This window comes from Polyergus mexicanus, unplaced genomic scaffold (assembly GCF_030449975.1).
Source record: "Polyergus mexicanus isolate NDT 795.1 unplaced genomic scaffold, iyPolMexi1.0 SCAF_4, whole genome shotgun sequence".
NCBI lineage: Eukaryota > Metazoa > Arthropoda > Insecta > Hymenoptera > Formicidae > Polyergus > Polyergus mexicanus.
In genome coordinates, this window is record NW_027223324.1 from 5053374 (window position 1) to 5080318 (window position 26945).

At 35.5% G+C, this 26945-nt stretch overlaps 2 protein-coding genes across 4 annotated transcripts in view; one reads left to right on the forward strand and one right to left on the reverse strand.

Moving 5' to 3' along the window:
* LOC138932763 (uncharacterized) overlaps positions 1 to 26945 on the reverse strand; it is a 126918-nt gene that overhangs the window by 31444 nt on the left and 68529 nt on the right. Inside the window, exon 1 of one of the 3 annotated variants that reach the window (XM_070294897.1) lies at positions 23566 to 23808. The exons of the other annotated variants lie outside the window; for them this stretch is intronic. Within the exon in view, the coding sequence (XP_070150998.1) occupies positions 23566 to 23603 (38 nt within the window). The 5' untranslated portion in view covers positions 23604 to 23808. Of the gene's footprint in view, positions 1 to 23565; positions 23809 to 26945 lie in introns of those variants that run through there. 3 annotated transcript variants of the gene reach the window in all.
* LOC138932762 (1-phosphatidylinositol 4,5-bisphosphate phosphodiesterase epsilon-1) overlaps positions 24290 to 26945 on the forward strand; it is a 112325-nt gene continuing 109669 nt past the window's right edge. The window contains exon 1 of the mRNA XM_070294896.1: positions 24290 to 24832. The gene's annotated coding sequence lies outside the window, so the exon portion shown is untranslated. The remainder of the gene's footprint in view (positions 24833 to 26945) is intronic.

Consider the following 26945-nt stretch of genomic DNA (forward strand, 5'->3'; position numbering starts at 1 on the left):
ATATTTTATGTAATACAAGTTACTTGGTAAATCAATTAAAATTCTAATTTTAATCGCTTTATATAAATTTCGCAGCATATGTACTGATATCATAATATTAGAGATCGACAATTTATTTATATTATTTAAATGTCACGTGATGACTTGAATTTTTTTTTTTATAAGTTCGAGATTGACATTAATTTAACGATGTTAATTTATATAATAATGGAGGATTTCAACGATACTTTTATTCGCAATTGTTAAGTTTATTAACGACTGGTGCTGCTTGTAACGATTGGTGCTGCTGTACGACGTATATGATACGAATAATTATACGGCGACAACGACGAACTCTTGATTTTCGAACGGCCAGGATAGTAACGAATAAGTACCGAAATATAGATACGTTAGGCAAGTAAAAAAGGGCGCGAAAGAATAACGCTCGATGTCGATATATTGTATATCTATATATATCCGTGGCGAAATATGTGATAATTAAATGTCTTTGAACATACCGTAATATTAGAATCCCTCGATGTGTGCGCGTGTATTTAATTACGTACGACGTCTATTTTTAAGCGACCTCGATCGATATTTTTTTGTCCGCCCTAAATTCAGTAATAAATATGAGATGCGTTATTGCTTATCCTCTCGATAATTGCCCGTTGTCAATCTAGATAGCACGATGATTTGTAAATAATAGCATGTACGAGAATATTATGATACTCCTGTATGTGAAGAGGAAAAATGTCACCGCATGTAACGTTGAATTTGTCGATCGTGATAGATAATAACAAGGCTACGCGACACAGTATTTGCCTCGATACGTAAATTCGGTTCAAGTAATCGTTATATCGGGACAATAATCGAATTTGGCAGAAAGAGGAACATAACATGATTAAGCAAGAAAGAACAATCATTTTTTTTTATTTATTTATTTATTTATGATACGCTTATTTGAAAAATCACGCATCACAGTTTTGAGAAATTTGAAGTTAAATGGTAAAAAAGTATAGTTTTTTAATATATATTTTATTTTGCTTTAAATATATACATATATATAAATTTATGTTCCGCGCAAAATTAAATATAGATATTGTTGGAATTTTCTAAAAAAAAAAAATAAAAAAAAAACTCTAAAGATTAAGATTAATAAAATTTTTGTGATCAACTATGTGTCTCTATATATGGTATATGTATTATGTCGCGTGAAAATTATAATTAATTCTACGGTCGTAGAATTATTTTATAATGGATTAGCTATTACCGTAAAATTGGCATCACGTTATATTAATTTTTAAATTTATCATTTTGGATTTGTTACTTTTGACATTAGATTTATATAAGCGATACGAAGAAAAATAATATTTATATTCGAATAAATGTAAAATATTAAAAAAAAAAAAAGAAAAAAAGTTGATAGACTATCTGTGATCTTTAATGATTTAATTTACAACTTTCTTATAATAGACGCGCAATATGTTTAATTGCAAAAAAAAAAAATTATAATCCTAAAAATGAAATCTTAATTAATAAAAGTTTATTAATTTTAATGTTTACGTGTTCCTTTTGTGAAAGTCAAGCATTCTGTGATGCAATAGATTTAATTTTAGAGTATACATTCAGTGCACATGTTTAATGCATATATTGACTCGGCTTTATACGTATACCGATTTCGAAATCATAGTTTTAGCGAACTGAATTCACGTACTAATTTCGAAATCAGTTGTTTCGACGTAACAATTGTGTTGATCGATTTCACGCATTGATTTCGGAATCAAATATCACTTGGCGCACTCTTAGTAGACAATGCATTCAAATCAATAATAACAATTTGTCGATAAACGCGACGGAGAAAAAACGCGGCTCGTTCGGGCGGAAGCGCGCTTATTATTTTTTTTTTTATCGAGCGAAGCCTGCCATAATGTCCTAAGAATCGTGAAGATTAATCAAAAATTGTGTCAAGTCGTCATAACCGTTACGAGTCAACTCGTGCATCATTTTTCCGCAATTTAAGAACGCGACGGACACCACACACAGAAATTATTCTAATAATATTAGACATGCATTCGCGTATAAAAGTTAATCGTGGTACAAAATTATTCAAGTACTCGTAACTTCGTTGTTCAAAGAAAAAAATGTGTTTTCGTCTGAATATTTTTTTTTTATGTACATTCTTAATTTGTGCAATAAATAAATCGCGACGACTGAGATTGTAGCTCGTTTTTTTTTCTTTTAATGGCTTAAAATGTTTCAGGATTCCGTGATTTTCATGCGTTTTGAATCTTGAATGATATTCTATTGAGCGCAGCAATTAAGTTCTATGTATTCGTATCATACAATTGTATCAATGTTTATGCGCGTTCCTCACCTAAGGAATAATAAAAACGAACGCTATTCTTAACTCTGCTCTCTTTTTTTATTTATCCAATCTTTCCCCTTTCAGATGCGAAGATTATCACAGAGAAGAGAAATGATTAATTTCTTTTCTCATTTTAAGATTGCGTTGTATAAAATATATCTACAATATTATGTAGATTTTTTAAAAAGATACGTGAAAAATCTATCAAAATTTTTATTCGTAATAAAAAATAGCTAAATATAAAATTGAAAAAATATGAAAAATATAGAAATTATATTAATATTGTATCATAATAATATGAAAAATTTGTCAGAGAAAATTGTGGTTTATTAATTGATGTAATAAAATATTGATCATTAAGTCTAAATATTATAGAAAAATAAATAAACAGAAAAAATAAATACGTAAAAATAAATATGGTAGATTTGCCTTCTCTTTGTCAAAGATTTAAATACAAAAATATTCCAACTGTAAATCGAGAAATAATTTTAATTATGATGAGAAATTCAGTGAGATTCGTAAGTAGATACCTTCGTGTATAGAATATCAAAGTATCTTTGCGAATTAATACTAATAGTAGTATAAAAGGCAAATAAAAAGCTATATCTATGTATACTAATTTCATGTGTCCACTATCTTACGTGCAAGCATAAGTGTATAAACTTCAACAGCCTCCTCACACATACATGCATTTCGCGTATGTATATAGAGCACGTCGAAGGAAGATAAATATATCTTAAATCTCACTTTCGAAATAATTCACGTCGCCTTTTTCAAAATTCATTCGCTCAGATATTTAACAGCGAGATATCTATCGAAGCATTTGGTGAATTTTGTGCAGATTTGTAGGAACAAATGTCCTGATTGACAAAATAAATATGGACTCTATAAACATCCTGTAAATTAATAGAATTAGCAGCGAGTAAAATTTGCAAAATTTTTCCTTCATATTCTTATCGCTAATTTAATTATTCAAATATTCAACGATGGTAATATTTCTTCAACTTCATTTAATTGCCAAAATTAAGTGTATTTAGCGTAAAGTTAGTTTGCTCGTGAGTAGATTTATCGGAACGCAAATGTAGAAAAGATAAGTGTGCGAGTTAACGTACGTAAAATACGCGAATATATTACAGACCATTTATGTCTGAAAGAGAGAAGGAAGATAGAGCGATGCTGTGCGTTATTCTAGCAACCGAAAAAAGTGTTCGGCCACGCGTTTATAGCTGCATTTGTACGTATGCAGAAAAGCCACATATCCCGCTACTAATGGGTAATCAATTAAACTTCCTCGACGTTTGTTTTAATTTTTTACCGTACCGTTTTTTTCTTATAAAACTGCCCAGCCCTCCGGTCAAACTTACAAAGAAAAATTGTAACGCGGTAAAGCGTCATTTTATGGAATAATATTGAACGTAAAAAAAAAGAAAAGATTACAAACAATAAAATCGCTCATTTTCTCGAATTTGAAAAAAATTTTTTGTTTCATCGCATATAAAGTTGCATCTTACACTGTATATTATTTCTATTACTATGTAACGATGTAAATTATGTTAAATTTCGACACTCATTATTTTTTATCCCTATTTTATGTATTTAATATATAAGTATAATTTATATATTTGATTTTATATAAATATATATATATGATTATATACATATATATGATTATATAATAAAGAAAAATTTTCGATTAAGCAAATTATATATTTTTCTGTTAATATAATTGTACGCTAAAAATAAAATTTATTATTATTAGCAATAAAACTTAATCTGATATAATTTAATTACATTTAGCGCAAATGTAATTAGCAAAATAAAAGAGCAAATAATTGTCAGTTTGCGCGATAGTCGATATCTATATCGAAGCAATTACATCTGTTCATACACGATCATTTACATAACCGATTTCATTAGAGGAGCAATAATTTAATGAATGACAAAATTAATATGCGAATAAAGCGATAAATTACATGTAATTAAAACGATATCGGACTTTACCTGTTACGGATTTATTGAAACTCAACTGTTCAAGTTTTAATGTTAAGATTGATAGCATTATCAGTAGAAATTTTTTAAAGATATTTTGATCGACTATATTTCTCTCTTCCTCTCGTTCTCTATTCATTTCAAATTACGGTAAGGCATTAGACTAAAAGTTGAAATTGAAATTGCTAGCCGCAAAGTATAGCATGCAACAAAACCAAAAAAGCGTCAAAGTTTCGGGGGGAAAAAAAAAAAAAATCGACCAGCCTTTTGGGAACTTTTAATGGAACATCGGGGAATCGAATCGAAAACTTCAGCAGTTCTGCGATGTCGTAGAGGAAAGTGGAGGACAATTACGATGCCTTCACGGGAATAGAGTTCAATTTCTACCAATTGGTAACGATAGATGAGAGATTTACAATGTTCGTAGGATCATAGGATCGATTTTTGCCCGCATTATAAGACAGCGAGTTATTCCCACCATTTCTCGCGCGAGCCAATCTCGAGTCTTGTTCGATGGCGAAATAATCGATTTCATAAAAAAGATCGCTCGCTTTTTCATTCCCGTATCTGTCTCGCTCTCGGCGAAACGCGAGGGGAAGTTAAATAAGTATTTAAAGTTAGTAAGTACTTAAAGGAAGTTAAAAATAGGGCTTCCTTCTAAAATCTTGAAACTCTATATGTTTTCCAGATCTTTTCGCGAAAAAAAAAAATATATATATATATATATATACACATTTTATAATATTTGTTATATATCTAACTTCCAACAAACCGTAAAAAAACCCTAAAGTTTCGCGCTTGGGGGCGAGAATATAAGGAAACAAAAAGTTCGGACGACTCATTAAGAAGCCAGAGAGGAGGAGTTGGCAGGCGCGTGACTCGCATATCGTAAGGATTAATGCTAATTTAATATGTATCTTCTCGGTAACAACGAAAGCGTGACCGGGCTATTCTTTTTTTTTTTTTTTTTTCTTCATTCGATTTATCGCGGCCGAGTTGCTCCTCTTTGTCGTCGTCCTTGTTGTTGTTGTTGTTGCGGTCTCGATGGACGCATACGGTGGTATGCGCACGCGGAGCAAGGGGGTTGCTCTATCTAATAATAAATAAATAATGCGCCACGCGCTACCCAGGACGCGGCAACAAATCGGATCAACGAACGGCCGGATGACTCCCTTTTCGTAGCGAAACCGATAATAAAAGGCTACGATGGACAAATAGAGGCAAAAGAGGGCAGATGATCACACTTCTTTTTCCTCTCTCCTTCTCTTCCCTCTTTTTTCATTAGAGGGAAAAACATTTTATGTATATATATAAAATGTTGCCAGAGAGGAGGAAGCGCACGGTCCAGGATCCTCTAAAGAGGCCTCTTCATAGAAGCGTTTCACGCCCGACGAGTTTACCCTCCGGGGCTTCCATCCTACGGATCGATCCGCGATGTAACGCTCGATCGCGTTATACGGCAAATCGAGCGACGAGTGGCGCTTCTCCAAGCCTCCCTTGTTTACACCCTACCTCCCTTTCGACTCCCACGAACGTGCGAAAAAAAGGTATGACGGTATACCATGAACCCGCGCGATGCGCTTTAAAGATAAAATTATGTCTCCCGTATTGCGCCGCAGCTCGATTCCGACCTAGCGAAATAAATATGTTCAAGATATTTTTTATCGCGGAGGATAGGATGGAAAAAGCATCTTTATAAAAAAAAAAAAAAAAAAAAAAAAAAAAAAAAACCTGCGCGTTTCAAAATTTCAATTGTAAAAGGAGAAACGTAATTTCTAATGTAATATAATATATATCTAAAGTCGCGAATTTATTTGCGATTATATTTCGCGATTATTTTTTTTATGCGTAAATTTCAAATATATTACGGTAAAATGATAATAAGTCGGTCCCCATGAAATTTTTGTGCGACAAACGTACGTATAAAAGACAGCTTGCTGTGCAAAAAGATTATACATAGAAAAATATTGTAGGAATTAATTATCTCGTTGTTTTCCATCCATCCATCCATCCATCCATCTATCCATCGGCGCTCTAGAAACGCATCGCAACTTTTCTTTCCGTCTTTGTCCAACCCGTTTTCTTTAGGTTCTCTCTCTCTCTCTCTCTCTCTCGCCTCTCTCTGTTATTCCGTTAAAACTTTCCTTCTTCTACACCCTCAACAACCCTCGATCAGATCGAGCTAAAAAGTTCAGGTACTCGACGCTCGCGCTGCATTTCACGTACCCCGTTTTCCTCTCCTCCCCTTCGTCCGCTTTTACCCTCTCGTACTTGCCTTTTCACGTACCGGACTCGAAATTAGCAGTCGTAAGAATTACATGCAATGTACCATAAACTGCATCGCGACTTTCAATAAATCCGGTAAAGTAATCGTCGCCGCTGATTAAACGACTTTATTGGGGCACCGAAAAATACGGCTCTGCCAATGCCTTGGGTTTCCTTATTCTCGCCCTCGACTTCTTCCATTTACTTTTCACTTTACTTTTGTTCGTTCGCTGACACGAAAAAAGTTCCTCGACTTTCTTCTCTTATCCGGGCTTTCGCAAGCTTCCCAAAACGCCCGTCACGAATCATCCCCCCCCCCCCCCATTTCGATATCAGTGCTTTCGCCTGTCCTTTCCTTCTCTTTTTACACACGCGTTCATATCGTATCATCTTTTCCCCTTGATTTTTTCCTCTACTTTTGTCCCATCGTGGTTTATTCATCCGTACCATCTAACTCTTCTTTTTCCATCTTTCATTAGCGTCTCAGAGCGAGAAAGAATTTTTCTTCTTCTCGAAACACATACATTTTTTCCTGGCCTTCTGCGCCCATGGTGACCTAAATTAATGTCCCATAAGGCGTGTTAAATTCATTTCTGGCAGCCCCTGATTTGGCCTTGGTATCAATCCGCGCTGACATTAAAGTGCTCTTCATATTTTATAGATTTATTTATATTTCATGCTAAAATCTCCTGTATATGACACGCTTTGTTGTCGCCAAACATAATAAAGGATATCGAAAAGTGTGAATATTTTAATGAAAAAATATTTCGCGTCGTATTTCATCGCGAGTTATTTTTCTTTGTTATAAATTCATAAGAAATGTTTTCTAATGGAAGAAAAAGAGTCTCCTGTGCCTTTCGAAATAAAAAGAAAGAATGCGATTCCGTGCATTTTTTCCCACTTCATCATACATTTATATACAATACAATCCATAAAGATGAAATTGTTTATCTTTTTTAACAAAGGCAAGGAGAAAAAAATAACTTTATCAAATAAACAGATACACGCTGAAAAATTTATTTTAGTTACTTAATTGCAAAAATTAATTTATTTCAATTGCTGATTTTGAAAATTGAAAACTAATTTTACTATAAATAGTTATCAATTAAATGAATAATTATCAATTTTCAAATAATTTAACTTTTTCTGTTGACTTTTTTCTTTTGACTGTCTTATATTGTTTACATACGTTAACTTATCGTTCATATCGCATACATTTGCGCGATTCCGACGAAATTGTAAAGGCAGATAACGGCTTCCATTAGTCGATTTATCGGTGCATTATCCGCGCGCTGAACCGTAAGAGTATCGAACATTATAAGGATTATTCAAGGATCCGATGAAGGGAGATCGAAGGGTTCACACGCTGCGTATCGAAAGGCGCAGTAACAGAGGTATTTACTTTCGAGACGCGCTGCGTCTCTAAACCTCCTTTCATCGGTTTTCGTAGGAAGCCCCGAGATTCCAATCAATCAACAAGAACAAGAGGATCAAAACGCGGGACGCGTTTTCTTTCCGAGAGAAAGCGAACCAACAGACAAGCAGAGACTTCTTCTGCGTGTTCTGACAACTCTACACTTTGCGCAAGCCGTTGTAACTAAAGATTCCAGTTGCATTTTGTGCGGCTGTCAAGATAATAAATTATTTTGGTAATTGAAAAATTTTTAGGAATGTCCGCAGAAAATAATGCTACAATGTAATATTTTTTTTTCAACAATTAATTAATTCAATAATTAACGCTATAATTTGAAAAGTTACAAGAAAATATACTTTAATTAAGCTTTATGGATGGGGAAAAACATTTTCAAATATTTTTCCCATGTAAAATCCTTCGCTTATTACAAATGTGTAATGTGACGATGTTTTAATGATCGGGTATTCCCTCAATCGCGATCGTTACGTATAACTCGCATACACGCGGGAGGTTCATAACATAAATCTAATTGTCAGCTGCCTAATTGATTATTAATTTGTATATTTCAACGACCGAAGTGACTTATTGACATTATACGAGCATTAGTAATTAACGTGGTTTAATCGATAGATACCGTGAAGAGAAGCACACGATTAATCGGTCAGGAGAGTTGCAGTTCTCTCATGGCATTGCATTAATAAGGACAGCGCACTTAGCCACGACAGAGTCTTCACTCGACCTACATAAATGCAGTGATAATACGATAATTATTGTCGCGCTCCTCGTGACATCGGAGAGAAAAAGCAAAGGAAGAGCCGGAAGAGTCGCAATTTATTGAAATTGAAAGTATTGGATGATTGCATAAGTTTGTGCCCGATTTTCATAGATGGCATTAAGTTGCTGCATGGCGGAGTTCTATTGTTTTCGTGTGGTAATTGTTGCTTACACCGAATAGATGACGTTGTCTTATGTCAATTTAGCGTCAGATATTGTTCAGCTAAATCCATTTGTGCATAAGAGAAATCATTAAAAATGGAGAACGAAAAGGTGTATTTGCGGCATGTAATGCTATATGAATTTCGGAAAGGCGTGAGTGTTGGGATTGCACAAAAAAATATTCAAAGCGTTTATTTGGACCGCGCTCCTGCTCTCCGAACAGTCAAAAAGTGGTTTGGCAGATTTCGAAATGGTGATTTCAACATGGAGGATCAACCCCGCTCTGGACGGCCTTCTGGCATTGATGATGACATTGTGCATGCCTTAGTGGAAAGAAACCCAAGGATTACAACTGAGGATATTGCTGAGAGGCTGAACATCGATAATTCAACCGCTTTTCGTCATTTAAAAAAGCTTGGATACATTTCCAAGCTTGATACGCGGGTGCCGCATCTCCTGACTGAAAGGAATAAGCTGCAAAAAACTGCAGGAGTTGCAATGGGAAATTCTGCAGCATCCGCCATATTCTCCAGATATTGCGCCTTCAGATTTTTATCTGTTCCGGTCTTTGCAGAATAGTTTAAATGGCAAGAATCTCAATTCCGAGGAAGCTGTCGAAAACCACCTTACAAACTTTTTTCAAGAAAAACCAAGTTCTTTCTTCAAAAATGGAATCGACAAGCTTATAGATCGTTGGAAAACCATTGTAGAAAAGAATGGAGACTATATAATTGATTAATAAAAGTGTTATCTCTAAAATATAATCTATGGAAGTTTATATTTAAATCGGGCACGAACTTATGCAATCACCCAATATTAATTCTTACGATTTCTACACTCTTCGCATTGCTTAATACACAGCAATCTCTACGCGTTTAATAATAATGTCCGTATAAAAATAATTACGCTCTTCGAGCGATTAATCAGGACGAGCTGGAAATGTGGCGTACAATCTATTAAAAGTAATAAAATGTTCTACTTACACTCTCAGGGCACACGCAAACGACGGAGAAGCGAATAACCGTAAAATATTAATAAATTAATAAGGTAGTCCTCTCTTTCCCCTTATAGGGGCAAACAAAGGGAAGAGGCTTTTTTTTACATGCGACTCGTAACCACGCAAAGACAAAAAAAGGCTCGGCTAAACCTCGTAGACTATTCTCGCAGCCAGCCGTTTGATAATTCATGCGAGGATACTACGTCGCAACTCTTATTTGCTCCGCTCAGTAAATTGCTAAGCGAATTATTAACGCCGTTAGATAAAAGAGAGGCGAACGCGACGGCGCGTTCGATCAGTGCTTAGCCGACCTTATCTAAGTTCCTCTCTTGTTTTCAGGTGTCTTTACACCTCGCACCCTATTTTCTCGGGTCAGTCACGGACACACATGGCCTTCTCACTCTATATCCTCTCTCGTCTGTCCTCCCCTTTCCCTCCACATTCCTCCTTTCCTTCCTCTTGCTTAACGAGATTCCATAATCGCACGCTCTCGCGAGCCCTTTGCCATCTCGCGCGTTTCTTATAGCTACAATATTTATCTCGCGCGAAAATTATTCGCGTTAATGCGCGCGAGAGGGTGTTCGTTGCGCGGGGAGGAAAATGGAAAAGCGTATCCGTGAAATAAAATGTAAATTAAGCGTACACAATGCAAGGCGCGCGCGCGCGCGCCCGGGCCCCAGTTTCTTTACATACGTATACTCCTTGAAGCTCCACTTTAACTTACTCCATTATGCTCCAAGTAAAATCGACCTCATTTTTTTATTCCATCGTCCCATTCAGCCGACTTGGTGGCCGATGCCTCGTGTCTTTCAGGCTAAATAGCACGCGAACCATCTGAATCGTCGGCTTTCCGCAAGACGATTTATTCGCTCCCACCGAACGACGCGGCGCTTTCCGATAACCGAGGAGAGCGATATCGATGGAAATTCAAACGGCTAATTAAGTAACGTCGGGGGCGCTTCGCCTCTTCCCATTTTAACCCGCGTAACCGATCGTTCCGAGGCCGGAGGTAATGTTCCAAGCGATCATCTTGACCGAGCACACAATTCGTTCGGTTATCTCCGCTCCCCCTCTCCCCCCCTCCCTGCCGGCGCACCTCCTCAACCCTCTCTTTCAATTTGCAATTAATTAGAAACGGAGGTTTGCGTTGTTGTAACCCTTCAAGTTCTCTCGGGCATCGAACTTTTTAATCCCACGAGAAAACCGGAGGAACCAAGCTTGCTGAGATGAGAGCAGCATCCGAGAGCCGGCTATCGTTCTCGTCACGTATGAACGTGACATTCCGTTCGTGTCACGCTCGTTCGTTCGAGTCTCTCTCTCTCTCTCTCTCTTTCTCTCTTTATACAATATATATACAATTTTCAAGGGAAAAAGTTCGATTCCCGATGCTCAAATATATTCCGCGTTTGTACGTTCGACCTGATACCGGCTGCTGCGCGTCCAATTTCCTATCAAGTACGAGATATTACGCGGTATTTAATAATAATAATCGTCATGATTATTTTTCAAAATTGTTGAAACGTGAAATCATAATTAGACATGATTATTCGTGAAATAAAAGAGAGCTAATGAATATATATGTTCCCTTTTATGTAATAATTATTTCCTCTCTTCAATAGAAAATTATATACTATATTCGTACAATCGTAAACATATAATAGCTTCGGCTGTGTCGAGCTTTCGATCGTGATTCAAAAGACTCGTTTAGTAAAAGAATTAATTATTTCAATCATTTCAGAGCACTTGAGGCAATATGAATTATTAATCTCTGATGAATGAATTATTAATGCCATTCACTTTTATGAAGAATAAACACTCGTATCCAATTTTATGTTATTGGCTCTTTATAACTATTTATATGGAATTTCAGAAGGAAATTTTAATTATAATTATAAACATAAACCTTTTCTTTTTTTGGGAAAAAAAAAATTTAATAAATACTTTAATATGATCGCGTTGTGTCGGCTCAACAATAATTGTGCGACCCAAGTGTTACGTAATTATACTTATATCACGTTCGAATAAAATAAAAATAAATCTTTTATCACAAACTTGACACTGAATATGAAAAAGATAGTCAAGTAGAATAGTAGTAGTAGTAGTAGTAATAATATCTATTTATTTTCTAAAAAAAAACACCTTTCCATTTTTCTCACATTTAATGTCTCTCCAAATAAAATTACGCAATTTACCCGAATTTTGTTAACCGACTTCCCAATTTGATCCTAACTTAATTCTACGCTTTACTCCCTAATTTTCTTCGCCGCGTTTCGTCTTCTCGCCCACTCACGCAACTAATAATGCATTTATTACAACATCTCGAAGGAGATATAATGCTTCGTGCGTCCAAAGAAAAAAATAACAAATCCCTTTTTCAGATATCTCTCCCTTTGTCACGTTATATTATTATCTTGACGAGAGCACAAGTTTATATAAGAGAAGTTTAATACTACATTCAACTACTTTGAAAAGCAAATTGATTTACATCATCGCATCTGACGCATTCGAAAGATTTATAAAGATCAATTTGGCCATTAAAATTTCGCCGAAAACCGCAATCTCTGGCAGAATAAAATAATAATATAATTTATCGAGAATCGCGAGTGTTACGCGCATGTAAGATATACCGGGATATAGGATGAACGCCGAGGAAATGAGGCGGAAAGAAAAAATGAGCGCGACGCGAGAACTCAATGGACAGAGAAGCGACGAGAGAGTAGGATAAAAACAATGCGAAAAACACCTATGGAGGGAAGAAGGGAGTGGAAGAGGGACACACATGAGAGGGCATGGAAGGATGCGAGCACCGAGGCGCGAGAGTGTTAACTGTCCTTTGAGCCTCGTCGACTGAAACATCTCACCCGTGCTACGTCTCACTCTCGGTCCATGGGGTGATCGGGCTAGTGTGTGTGTGTGTGTGTGTGTGTTGTGTGTGTGTGTGTGTGTATGCGAGTACGATCGAGCTGCGATGGCGAGGCAGATACATGGTCGGTTGCCTCGTAAAAAGGCATTTTCGCAGCTCCACTTGCGCCCAAAATAACATCGGCTCCGGGTGCCGTGTAAGCATCGTGTAACGACATACCTGATTACCCATAGTGATCAGTGAGCCGAGGGTGTACCTCTTCACCCTCCTCCCACCCTATAGCTTCGGTATGCTTCGGTAAATCGTTAAGAACGCATCTCGTTTTTTTTTTTTCCCCCAGCTCCAACCTTCGTATCGTGTCATGGAAGATTATCCAGTCTTCCATGACGTATAATCGCTCGTATTATTAGCGTTTTAGCCCTCGTGCGAGCCTTGCGCAAGTATATGTATGTAAATATCATCGTTAAGTAGATTGAAAATATACCGTTGACATTAATAAAAACATTACATTACGTTATCACTCTATAGGCACGCACAATAATTGCTACATAAATTTAAGATCTTTTCGAGATCGATTTTATCGACGCATGTTAAATCTTTTTTTCTCTTTCTATTCACATATCGTTTATGATTTATTGAAAACAGATCGAATCAATCGCGAGATTAATTAATATTATACAATATATATCATATATGTATCACATATATCATAAATTAATTTTAAATAAAAAAGATATATACACACACACGCACACACACATATAGTTTATTCATATTTAATATTAATTTTTAATTAATCTCAATTAATTAAGATTATTCTTTCTAAATCGTAGACATTATGAGAGAACAGAAAAATCAAAGACAATAATTATAACATTCTTGTCCCTTAATTGTATTATTATTACATAATTCAAGCAATTAAAATTATCGTTTGAAAAGATAACATTTTCATTTTGCATTGATCGATCCAAGGTTCCTATTTGAATGGGCTTTTAATAATTGCGTGAAAAAAATGGTGTTTCAACTCAGTTCTGATTTATTTTTATGCGGGCTTTTATATTAGTCGTATAATGCACAATAACGCAAAATGTTGCGACATTATTTTCGCTCTGTTTGGAATATTATTATTTTTGTAACGTACTTGCGCATTATCGATATATATGCTGTAATTATTGTAACGACGCATTTATACGCGACACATGTGTCAATATTGAGTGAGCGCACATACGCGCGCTTATACATGGTACGCAATTCTAATAAATTTTATAAATACAAAATGCAAACTTTCAATATATCGTTATAGAAATATACTTATGATATTATATAAGCAATATTTGTACGGGGCATCAATATTTCCAATGTGTATTTATATTTTGCATTATACAATAATTTAACGTCAAAATGACATTTTGGGGAACGTGCTTTCTATATTAAAATCATTGAACAAAACAGAGAAGCGCATGCGATCGATGAAAAGCGAGTTTCTTCGGCGAAACTTTCATCGATATCACATGATCACAGGTTGAATTTCATCCTGTTATACCGGAAACGCGCGTAAGACGAATCGCAGGTTCAGCCGTGAACGAGTGAAGCGTATTTCGAGATCGCGTATTCACGTCACTTTCGGCCGAAAATCGTATCGTAGCCGACACCGGTATCCGTATCGACGACACGCTTGGCGCACTTAATTGATGACGTTTGACGCCGACGTTCGAGTCGTCGATGTAATAACTCGCCCACGTGGTTTCCGGCCGACATTCGGGCCTGCCTCCCGGCCCGGCTCGGCTCGGCGCTGCGATGTGTCATAAAGTTCCTAGGCACGCAGAGCCGTCTGCATTGTCTCCTGTCTCGATTCATCTCCCGATTTCCATTACCGGCGACATTCGAGACATTCCTGGAAACGTTTCCAACGATTTATCGTCACCTCCTACCCGCCTCCCATCGGACAGTAGCCGTAGCCAAAGATAATTCTCGATGCAAACCCTCTACAAACACAATGTGTAGCCGCATTTCGAAACTACGCCGGAACCACCCGAGCCTCCATGTTAGCATGGTAAACTGAACGGTGCTGAAAACTGCCGCAACCGTGTTTGCCTACGTTCTGAAATTTCGATACGTCATTACGAAAAAAAGATCTACCTATGACGAATATCATCACGATAGATCTTTTCGACTCGTAAAATGGCAGAGTCGGTTAACGGCAAATTTTCAATCCTTCGAATATCGATAGACGGATCGATTTTCCATAATCAATTCTTCTTCAACAGCTTTATATCTTTGTTCAATTCGATCGAGTAAAGAGAGTGAGTGTTCATCGAAATCGGAAAAATGCCCCAGCAAAGAAATTGACTGGACATTGATAGGCAATTTATATGATGCCGAATGTTTAGCTTTGTGTCATGCGAGTAAATTGAGAAGATGCTGGCAACTCGAGTACAGATATGTAGAGTTAAGGGGAATGATTAATAACTACGCTAGATTATAGAGACAAGTCTCGGCAATTAAATACATATACGTGCCCATGTAAGTATTCGTACACATAAAGGAAATGATATACGATTAAATATTTCTATCATTAATTTAATTTCGATTTTATTTCTATATATCATTTTAAAACGATTCAATTTTTAATCGATAACGTAAGTTATGTAATTACGCAAATATGAAACTTTTTAGAGAATTTTCGGTTCTAATGACATATTTAAAAAATTGACATTTACATATATATATATATATATGTGTGTATGTGTGTGTGTGTATAAATTATATATTACTATTCAATCTTAATTTTTACTTAATAATATTTACTTTGATATTTTAAACCGGTCAAATAAATTTTATTTTAAAACTATTTAATCTATAATTTTGCTCTTTTTTTTAATCTCTAAGTAAGAAACAATATTTATTTACTGTCTATTTAAGATAAAAATTAAAATTCAATTCCTATATAAGCCTATAGAAATCTTATAGAATCTATGAAAAAATTGAAATAGAAAATAAATATACAATTTTCAACTCGGACAATTGTTTTGCCAATTATTATTGAGACATTTGGAAAATGAAAAAGAGCGCGAATAAAACATTGGACGAAAGGCATTGGAAAATATTATCAAGCAGATATTAAGATGTTTGTATCTCCTATCATTATGACAATATATTTTTTTCTCGATTTAAATTTTCCGAGAAATATATATTCTCGTGATCGTCCGAACGTAAATAATTTCTTTAATGCATAGGATACGTTGCTGGTGTCGGGACAATTTCATTTCAGAAATCTCCCGAGATCTCGTAATTTTATCCTAGCAATTGGGAGATAGCACGATTTTACAAAAAATCGTACGCTTCGAGGGTGAACGATTGTTGATAGATATCGCAAAGAGAGATTGCGTATCTTAGAGATTCCTTAATCTAGGAAAAATATCTGGCATTTCAATTCTCTCGTCAAATATCGACCGCAAAAGGACGCCATTTCATATTGCCAAGTTTCATCTCGCCGATGACACACAATTTGTGATTCTTCTCTTTCCAATCTCTTTACATTATTCGTTGGGAGCATTCACAATTTCACACGTGACGTCTTCTTATAAAAACGCAGAGCTTCCTGGAAACCTGAATGACTTACCAGTCCGCAATATTCCATTTCGCGTAACACGTGTTGTGCGAATATATTGGGGAATACAAATTGAATACAATGACGAACAATCTATATTCGCGCCACCCATCCTATTTCCATGCATCAATCCATTTAGTTTACGAATGTCGAATATGTGTACTGAATCATGAATTTGTAGTTAAAATAAAAAAAAAAAAAAATGAGATAGCGAGAGAAAAAATATGCTGCAAAGAAACATAACTCTAATTCCTTTGATAAAATTTTGTATTAATGTTTCCGTAAATTTTTTTATCATTACTAGAACAACACAGGCGCGCGCTGCCCTCGTGCTTTTATTTATAAACATTTTCCAATTTTTTTAACTTTTATTTCCTAACTTTAACTTTTTCTTTCACAAATTGTCGAACTGTCAAAATTCGCATGATTTGACAGTTGCAAATAACACGAATGAAGCAAGTCGCAGCGCAGAGACAGCCAATCAGCATCGCGGAAAAGAGGCTTCAACACACTTCGATATATTCGAGTTCGAGGTTTCATGCCTTTTTTAGAAAGGGAATATCCAGAATGACCCTTTTTATAATCGATACACTTGGATATCTTCGAAGGAATACTCGTTATTCGAAAAATGTTTTACGTTAAATTTCAAGAGGGACATTCTATGACCTGCACATTTTTTTCCAAGTGCTTCCAACACTTGAACGTTATTTTTGTTTTTCAAATAAAAGCACGCGGTCGGATGGACCGCGTTATCAGAATGGATCGTCAGTTGATAAGCATTAGCGTAACGGCAGATATTTTCGAAGCGGTATTATTACGCCATAATTCTCATTCCAGTAATAAAAGCGAAGCTTTTTCCGGTATTCTACGGCTGTTCGGAGGAGATCCGTGAGAGGAAGAAAGTTGGAAATAAATGGGAGTAAAAAGACTGGCAAGAGATTGGCGGGGCATGGATATAGGTCGCGCATGAAAATAAGTAGGATCCACGATTTCCGGTGAACATTAGCGCCTTTGCATTTTCATGGAAGCACGAGAAATGCGACTCCGCGATATTAAAGAAGAAACACACAAATGGATAAACTCTCTCTCTCTCTCTTTCGAGCTTCGTGAGATATTACGTTGCTCCGAGCTATGAATAATTTCCGCCAGCCGACGACAGTGTCTGTCGCTTACATTGCACAGGAAGAGTACATACTTTCTTCACTGCAATTTTACGATAACTCTCCGAAAAGTGCATCCGCGGTAGTCGCGGCACTCACATATTAATCAACGATAGCAAATATGTATATTGCCTCTCTCGTATGCGATCTTACCCTCGAGAAAGCGCGATAAATATATATGTGGCCTAAGTTTTATCTCGCATATAGAGTAGCGAGTTCCTTCTCATTGTGCTCTTTCAGTAAATGTCCGTGAATTAATAACAGCGATTTCTTAGTATGGTATAAAAATTTCCAAGATTTCTTCAGATATTTAAAAAATTTTGAATCATTTTAAATTCAATCTTAATTTAAATTCAAATTTACAATTTATAATTTTTATAATTAATTTAATAACTTGATTGTTTCATTTTTAATTTATCCCAACAATGGACAATTTATATTCGCGTAAATTAGTAAAATTTATAACGTTTATTTCTTTTTCTTTTTTTTTTAGTAATATTATATTTGCTAAAAAAAAAAACTGCATAATAATTTTATATAAAAAAGCTTACTTCATTTTTTTAAAACAAATGTAATAATATTAAAAATGAACGTTATATCTTTTTTATAAATTTTATTAATTTACGCGCGTACAAGTATATCGAGAAAAATATTTGACAGGGGGCATAGATATATATATATATATATAGAGATGTTTCGCAGCCCTCATCGACTCGGCGAGGAAAAGATCAAGTTTATAAGCTGTTCGTGATACGAACGCGAGTACGAACTTCTGCATTTTGAAATGGCACACCAAGAAACGAGGTCTTACCGATTGTCTTGTTTAAATAGCGTCCGATGACTCCCCTCCGCTTGCGAAACGATAAAACTTTCGGATCGTTCAACTTTTTCGCAAAAGTAAATATAATAGAAACGAAGTTTCTCACTTTCTTATGCATAATGGACCTTTTAATTTAACGGTTTGTAATTTTCTACGTTTACATCAAGATATTGTTCGCGATATATTCGTGATCAATTTCATCAAATTTTCTCAAAATAATATACGTGTAAAATTCTTGAAAAGAATAAAAAAGGTTTTCTTTATAAGAAATTTTTGAAAGATCCATCAAATATATCCTTTTATTTAATTAACATACGTTACTATTTGAATTTTATTTTTAAATCTCGTTAGAATAAATTATAAATAATATAACGAGTTTAATAACGAGAATTTGTGAAAGATCGAACACGTATAAACGTATTAAAGAAAATATTTAAGAAAACCTTTTAGCGCTTTGAACAAATACATTTTCTGTAATTTATATTCTCGTTCTGGAAATAATCTGCGAAAGGAAAGACATATTGTAGCTGTATCTGGCAAAGCATTCAGGATGCATGAATAGTTTGCTTAATAACTAGAGCAGAAAGCAAAGCCGCTGCATTATTTATCGTCACTTTGGTCTCCCCTTTCTCCCGTTTTGATATATATCAATTCCTTATTCGGCTCATCTTCAAAGAACAATCCAGCGAGCGACGTTTCAAACATTACCTTACATTTCGACGAGCCTTTCAATTTGCAATTGAAAAAATGCTCTATGGAAAACATACACGCGGCTAAATATTTTTTAAAAATATTTTATTGAAATTATTAATAAACAATAAACGTAATAATTTTATATATATATAAAAAAAAATAAAAAAAACTTGGTTGTATTTTTTTAAGCGCATGTTTTTGCCATTACAAGAATAATATTTGAAAGGGGTAGATATATACGGGGCTGTTCAAATGCGTCTCCTATAATCAAGATAGATTATTCGAATTTTCTTTTAGACAGCCAGAACTGAAAATTCAGATAGAAATGTGTCTGAATTTTTAGAAAATTTTTTTTTAATTGTACGTACGCTTATTACACAACGCGGAACAATTCTCGTCGGTGATCACGCAATTATTAACGCGACGTGCAATTCTGAGTATAGAGGCGAAAAACGTAGAGATTCGCTACGAAATTATATAGATCATGTGTCTTATAACATCGATAAGTTCAAGGCATATTGTTTAACTCTGACATTACGAGCTGCGTCGATCAACAATCACGATCGACAGTGCTTTATTGTTACAAATGACCTCCTCCGTATTATTATTGGCATTATGCCGATAGATATTGCTTTCACGTCATTCCCCCTTTCTCGATCGGAGAAAGGCATGATAAAGCAAGCTAATTTATCTCCTGCAATATTCCGATTATAAGATTACTTTAATAGAAGAGACTTTATTCATATAATGGTGTAAAAAAAATCTGCTATCGCTTATCGATTAGAGAGAGAGACTTTAAAATTCAGCGTCTTTGGCGCGAAACCGATTTTAACGGCGAGATTCCCAGACGAAATTATGATAGGGAAACGACAACAAATGATACCAATGAAAAAGGAGACCTTCCGAGTGCCACGTATATCGAGAAGGAATTTTCACGCGGTGAAAATTTATTTCTCTCGATATTCGAAAGGAAATTTGCCAATTCCCGCATCGTCCGACGCGAGCAGAAAATTATTAATTGACAGATATCGTTTATTAGAATCACATGGCGATTAACGACACGATATCTTAGTCCGCCGCGTCGCAAATTTGAAGAAAATTATTTTTGACAGTTACATATTCTTTACGTGTGTATATACGCATACATAAATATACACTAGAACTCGCATATTAAATATTAAGGCGATAACATTGATTTCGATAGAAATCAAATGTCACTTTGGCTATTATGAATAATAAAATATACTTCAACACAAAACTGTCAGAAATATTGTACGTAAAAAAATACAGAATACATAAATATTCTCTTCTATGTATGTGTTCGCGCGCTTTAAAAAAAAAAAAAAAAAAAAAATTTAAATGCCATTTTGTGTAAAAATTTAGATGAAATACACAACAATATTATATCTGCATGCACACATACTTACTTTATACACTTACATTTATTACACAATGGACTCTATTGTATAAATGTCATAAATATACTATTAAATTTCATTTTGACAATTTAATTTGTATTAATAAAACAGAAACATAATAATTTTCCTCAGTAAAGATTAAGATCTCATTTAGTTAATACGTTGAAAATATTTTATGGAACAAAATAGGCGCGCATTTTTTTCGGTCTCTATGTAAAAAAGAGAAGGCTTCTCGTGAAAGTTCCAATTTTCCAATTTTGATACGTAAGAGGTACTCGATCCTATTTATATGTGTATGGGTACATGCGTGCGAAAAATAATAAATGTCCAAAACTACAGTGACGGACCGAAACAATCGCGATGACACGCGAAAAGCGTTTTTGGGTCAAGGTTCGTACAGTCAACTATATTGAAATACGAACAACGGATCGAGAGATTGCAAAGGCGAAAGTTTCGCGCGATACGTACAATCGTGCGACAGATGCCGCAACAACCCTCTATCGTGGACAGAATAACTGCGAATGTACACAATTTCCCTTTCTCTCGAGGGTACATCGATAAAGAACTTTTGATCGCTGCCAACACGATGATTGTTTAACGTGCATGAGAACTTATTAAAAGTCCCGATAAAATAATTCATTTATTTGGATCAATGACGTATTTATAATTTCTATTTTTGGAAAAAGTTTAACAGTGCAATAAGAAAAAAAGCTCTTATTAAATACAAAATATTTTATTTAAACGCCACTTTATTCAATTTATAAAATAGCAAAAATATTACGTAAAAAAGTCACAAAATTTCACAAAAATTTATTTAAAATCTGTTATATATATATATAAATAAATTTGTTAAAATTTTGAACAACGAAAAGAAAGAGAATATATAATATATAATACGAAAGATTTTATATAAAAAAATATTATGTATTATATATATATATTTTTAGATGTATCTCTAAATAGATGAAGAATGTTAGATTAATATTTTCAATAGATATTAAAATGGCTTACGATTCAAAGAAGACATTCTTTTTTCTTCCTATCTTCCGAAATTTCAAAAAAGTGATCTTTTTTCCGGAATTATTATATACTAAAACATAATTTTTTTTTTTTAAATATAATCAATAATTATTATAATAATACGTGTATAAATAAAATATACTAACTAAGGATAAAATTTTTAAAAATCTTTGTTAACGATATTTTTAGGCCGTTCTTATTAAATTCTTATGCTTTGTTTATATTTTTGACATATGTGTAATATCGGCTTTTTTTTTTTTTTTCAAAACAATCGCACTCCACCTGCACTGTACCCTGTCGTAAATCTTATCGGTCTAGACGCGGTATCGATCTACACGTGTTCCTTCGACGACGCGACGCGCGAAAATGGGAAATTCCAGAGATCGGTCACGCTTACTCCGTATGGAAACTCGACGCGATAGCGTCCCGTGTACGACGTGTTGTTACTGAGGAGAGAGGAAATGGAGTTTCAAGATTTATTCGTGATATCCCGGTGGGCCGAATAAGGTTTATTATTCGCCCTCGTAGCGATCAGCTGTGGAGTATGATAAACATTTTCGTCGCCGTGCTCAAAGCAGATTACTTCCGCGTTATTCCTTCGGATCGATTTGCAGCTCCGGGTACTTGTCATTTCACAAGCAGAAGCGTCTCTTTCGTCCAGAAAAATTGAACACGCGGATCGTGCGACGCGATAAAATAAATCTAACACGCTTTGATATCTGCTTTGAAAGATATCTCAAAATTATAAACGATCGTGTATTATGGTAACTTCCAATAATGACTTCTCAAGTCATTTTCCACGTGAGTCATTCTCAATTGCACGACAAACTGAACAACTTAAACAAAACAGGGTAATATCTCGTTTAAATTATTTATAATATATTTATATTATCTTTTATTTATTATATTTCATTTATATTATTATTACTATTATTATATTATATTATTTTATAATTTATTTATATTATGTTAATTTATAAACGCTATAAATAATATAGTATCCTTTTTCTGTAAAGCAAACCAGTTTATAAAATGCTTGATTGAAAGCGTTGCGGCACTATTTTACGATTGGAAAAAAAAAAAAAAAAAAAAGCCAAGATATACTGACATTAGACTAGAAAAAAAAAAGTCTTCTTTTAATTTATATTTGCTACGTAAAAGAAGCTCTCTTTCTTTAATTATTGTATATGTAATAACATACATATTAATATGATAATAATTATAATAATTAAATAAATTGATTTCTATCTTTCAAAGGACTAAAATTATCTTGTATTAAAACTTCAACGATATATTGTAACCGATCGATAATAGATCGACACGTGTACTGAAAAGAGCCAAATGTTACACGTCGGTTTTATTATGCTCAACAGTATGCCCTTAGTATGCCCTTTTTATACGTCATTCTTTATTAATATTTTTCGTTTTCTCTTTTCATTCTATTGGCGCGATGTGTTGAATAATGTTGAGGCTAGAATAAGCAAAACCCCGAGATTTTTTGCAAAGTAAGCCCTTTTAAAGTGGCCGCACATTTTAATGGTCTTGCGAACCCGCCTCGATTGACTTTACTATGTAAAAATTCCGAATAAATGGAATCTTTCATTACATTAATCTCTTTATAATACGTAACAAGATAGATTTAAGTGTTGGTTAAATTAATATATGACTATATTAAAAGATATATATATCCTGTATTAACAGATGGATCTATAAATATTTCGAGCATATCCATCTTATGCGCAATTATTATTTCATCGAAATTAGCAGAGCATATTTTAAAGCGCAAAAACACACAATCGCCGGCCTCCTATATTTAATAAAAATTATAAATCAATATACACTTCAATATGCCACGGTATTAACAAAACTTTTTCATATCGCTCTGTATAAAAATAAATAAGCGGAAAATCAAATAATACGCGTGAATGCGCGTAAAATATTACAAAGTAACTGGGATGTGAATTGCGCGAGAAGCTCGCAGTCGCTCGTGTGTCGAGAATACCTTAAAATATACCCTTGTTGCTCGGCGAGGATACCTTAAAATATATACCCTCGTCGTCCCCGGAATGAACATCCTTAAAATATGCTAGGAATTTTGCAGGACATCCTTCCCCTAACACGAGTCGCGCGAAACCGAAAGAATTCGCGCGCGCGTTGGTTATTCTTAAGCGCTCCTCTAATAAGCCAATCATGCGATTAAAATCCCTTCATCCGGCAAAAATGCAATCCTCGACGGGGAGGAAGAAAGGGTCAACGGGGCGCGCGTTTGTCTCGGGCGGTGTGCTCGCGAGCGTAACTTCAACTGCGCGCGATTATCTCCGCGGCGAGCACAAGAAGGGTGTGAAAGGAGGGGCGGGATGAGGATGAAAGGAGGGAGGCGAGGGAGAAGGGCAAGGCGCTCTCGCGAGAGAAACGAGCCTTCCGCGTCGCGTCCCGAGCCCTTTGAGCGTGAACGGAAGTAGCCATCGATGTGCACCGGAAGCGCGCCGTTGCACCCGTGTCGCGCGTTGTAGAAAACGTCGGGGAGCCATCTCGGATACCCGAAGGGTCGCGCGTGGTCACCACGACCGGGAGAGAAAGGAGGACGAGGATGGTCGGGCAAGGGGGGATGAGTAGCGGGAGGGGAGGAGGCGGCCAAAGAGAGACGGGACGTCCACGAGAACGCAGGGGGAGTTAAAGGGTGATCGTCGCGGCGGACAGACGAGGGCGGGTGGAGGACGAAGGATAAAAGGATAGAAAGAAGAGACGATCAGCAGCACCGTCAAGGGGGGAGGACGTGTACACCCTCTCGGATCTCGGGGTAGTGGCGCGGCACCGACGCCGACGTCGACGCCGACGTCGAGGTTGGGGTGGACGCGCCGCAGGAGAGGGGCGCCATTATATTTGCGCAGGGCCGTCCAATAGGGCGCAGTATCGTCCCGACCGTCGTCGCGTGCACATGTCGTCGTTTGTTGCGACCGGATTTGCAAAACGCGCGTAAAATCACCACCCAGTCGCCGTCGCCGTCTTCCCCACCCCGAATATACACCCACATCCCGGTACCTTCTCGCGAGGGTGAGATCCACGCGTTCCCGCGTCCTCTTCTCCTTCTATCTCCCGTGTTCTCTATCTTCTCTATCTCAATCTCTCTTCTTCTCTCCCTCTCCCTTTCCGTCTCTTTAAACCCCGTATTCTTCAACCCCCTCCGCGCGCGTCACCGTACTCTATATAGTCGCACGCAGAGATATATAAACAACAGAGACAGAGAGCGCGAAGTCCGACCACGCACGAGGATCGTGGAAAGTGTTGCCCTGCGAGACCAAAGTGAGTAGACCAAAGTGATTGTTTGATGCGAAGGGAGAAGGGGGATCGGGGAGAAAATATGGCGGGAGAGGGAGAGATTTCGCAAGCTCTCAACCGCCTTTTCCTCTCTCCCTCTTTCTCTTATTTCCGTTTGCACTCGAGCGGGATGACGGGTCCTGCCCCGCGGAACCTTTTTCATCCCCTGTCATAAACGTGGCTGGTCAGTGTTTCACTTACACGCAACGCCGATACATCTCGGCACCGTTATCGGGGGGGCGTCGTGGAAATTTTCGCTCGATTAATTTCAATTCGCGTGTGAAAACACGCGAAAGAGTCAAGGCAATATGGAAGGCAGCTTCGGAGATTTAAACGCTACATAGTGCGTGTCTAGCAATTTCCGTTTAAGTTTAGAGAATAAACACCGATAAATTATAGTAAGATTTTAATACGATAGATACGAAAAATAATAATGATCTTTATTTTTCGATCTAGAGCATTAAACATTGCATTAATCTATTGCACTACCTCCACAAAATTCGTACTTTTTAAAACAACACATTCTATTATATATTTGACTATTAATCTGGCGCGATTGATCCGCTGTCCATTATCGGGAAAAAAAAAAAAAAAAAAAAAAAAAAAAAAAAAAAAAAAAAAAAAATCGCATTAATAATAGATTATTTATTACGAATTTAGTGCCTATTTTTCTTAAGCAAAAATGAAAGCAATCAATATTAATAATTCAATTTTTTGAGGATTAAAGCTCGAGTATCGAGCTGTTAGATAGAATTTGGATGAAATTGACTCTGAAACGAGGATGGTATTATAAGATCGTTCGCGGCTTACATTTTGGAAACTTAATTTGCCTAAGCACTTTAGAGTTATTATAAATATTGTATTTCTATAATTAAGCTTTTACATATATGTAAAACAATCAAATTTTCATTAGGATAAAATCGATTCCACGGTTAAAAAAAAAAAAAAAAAAAAAACGCGCGTGCTTATAATAGTTACTATAATCTATTCTATATATATATATATTACAAATAAAAAATTATTTTTAATAAAAATCAAATTTCTATCTTTTGGTATAAACCAGCTGATAAAGTACAAAGTTAATTTTTAATTTCTCCGTAATTTTCGTATATACATAAGAATATATATCGTAGAATATATTCTTTCTCTATAATTTACTATATTATTTTTGTTATCTATAATTCCTTAGCATCATCGAAATCGTATTTATTTTTTAAATGTCTTACTTTTGACACGTACATAATTTTCTTTAACAAATTTATGATCAAGTTTTTAAAATGTCACAGTCTGAAATGATCAAAGTAACATGAAATCTCGGACACCGAAATATGTTTAAGCTCATCCGCTGATCGTTGAAGATGGGAGAGAAAATGCGACGAGGATGTGCGAGTAAAATGTTAAGACCTTCGATAAGCGCGTCACGATAATCTGAGCCGACATTTTCGCGTTGCGTGAAAGTCGTCGGACTAGAGGATTTCTAAAGGATCTTTCGGGAGGAGACGCGATTGAGACGTGAGGTAGGGTAACGAATATGCGTTTCCACTCTCATCATGGCATAAATTCGAAAGATCTTCGTCCAGTATAATGAATCTTAAGTACCTTGGAGTCCCTTAGAGCGAAAAATAAAATAGAAACTTCATTACGCATGTTCATTATCGGAATCGTCTTGAAATTTCGCAAGGTGCTTTAGCAGTGATATATTTATTACACACTTTTACAATTACAATTTCTAATATCTATGCGTGTGAAGCATAGATTTATATTTTTATAATTAGACTTGTGTCTGTAATAAATTATCTTCTACGCCATTTTAATATTGATTCAATTAATTTTCGATAAAATATTTCGATAAAAAAATTTTTCCAAACATACTGGAGATAAACCACCTGTAATTCTTGTTATATTTTATCTTTGTAATAATTTATTATTATTTCATAACAAAGATATAACAAAGAAAATAGAGAAGGTAAATAAAGCAATAGAAACATTCCATCGAAGAATGTCGGATTCAATTGTATAATATTATCGAAATATCTTTTCATTCGATTAATATTCTTTTCGGTTAAAAATACATTTCTCTAATTAGACAAAATAAATT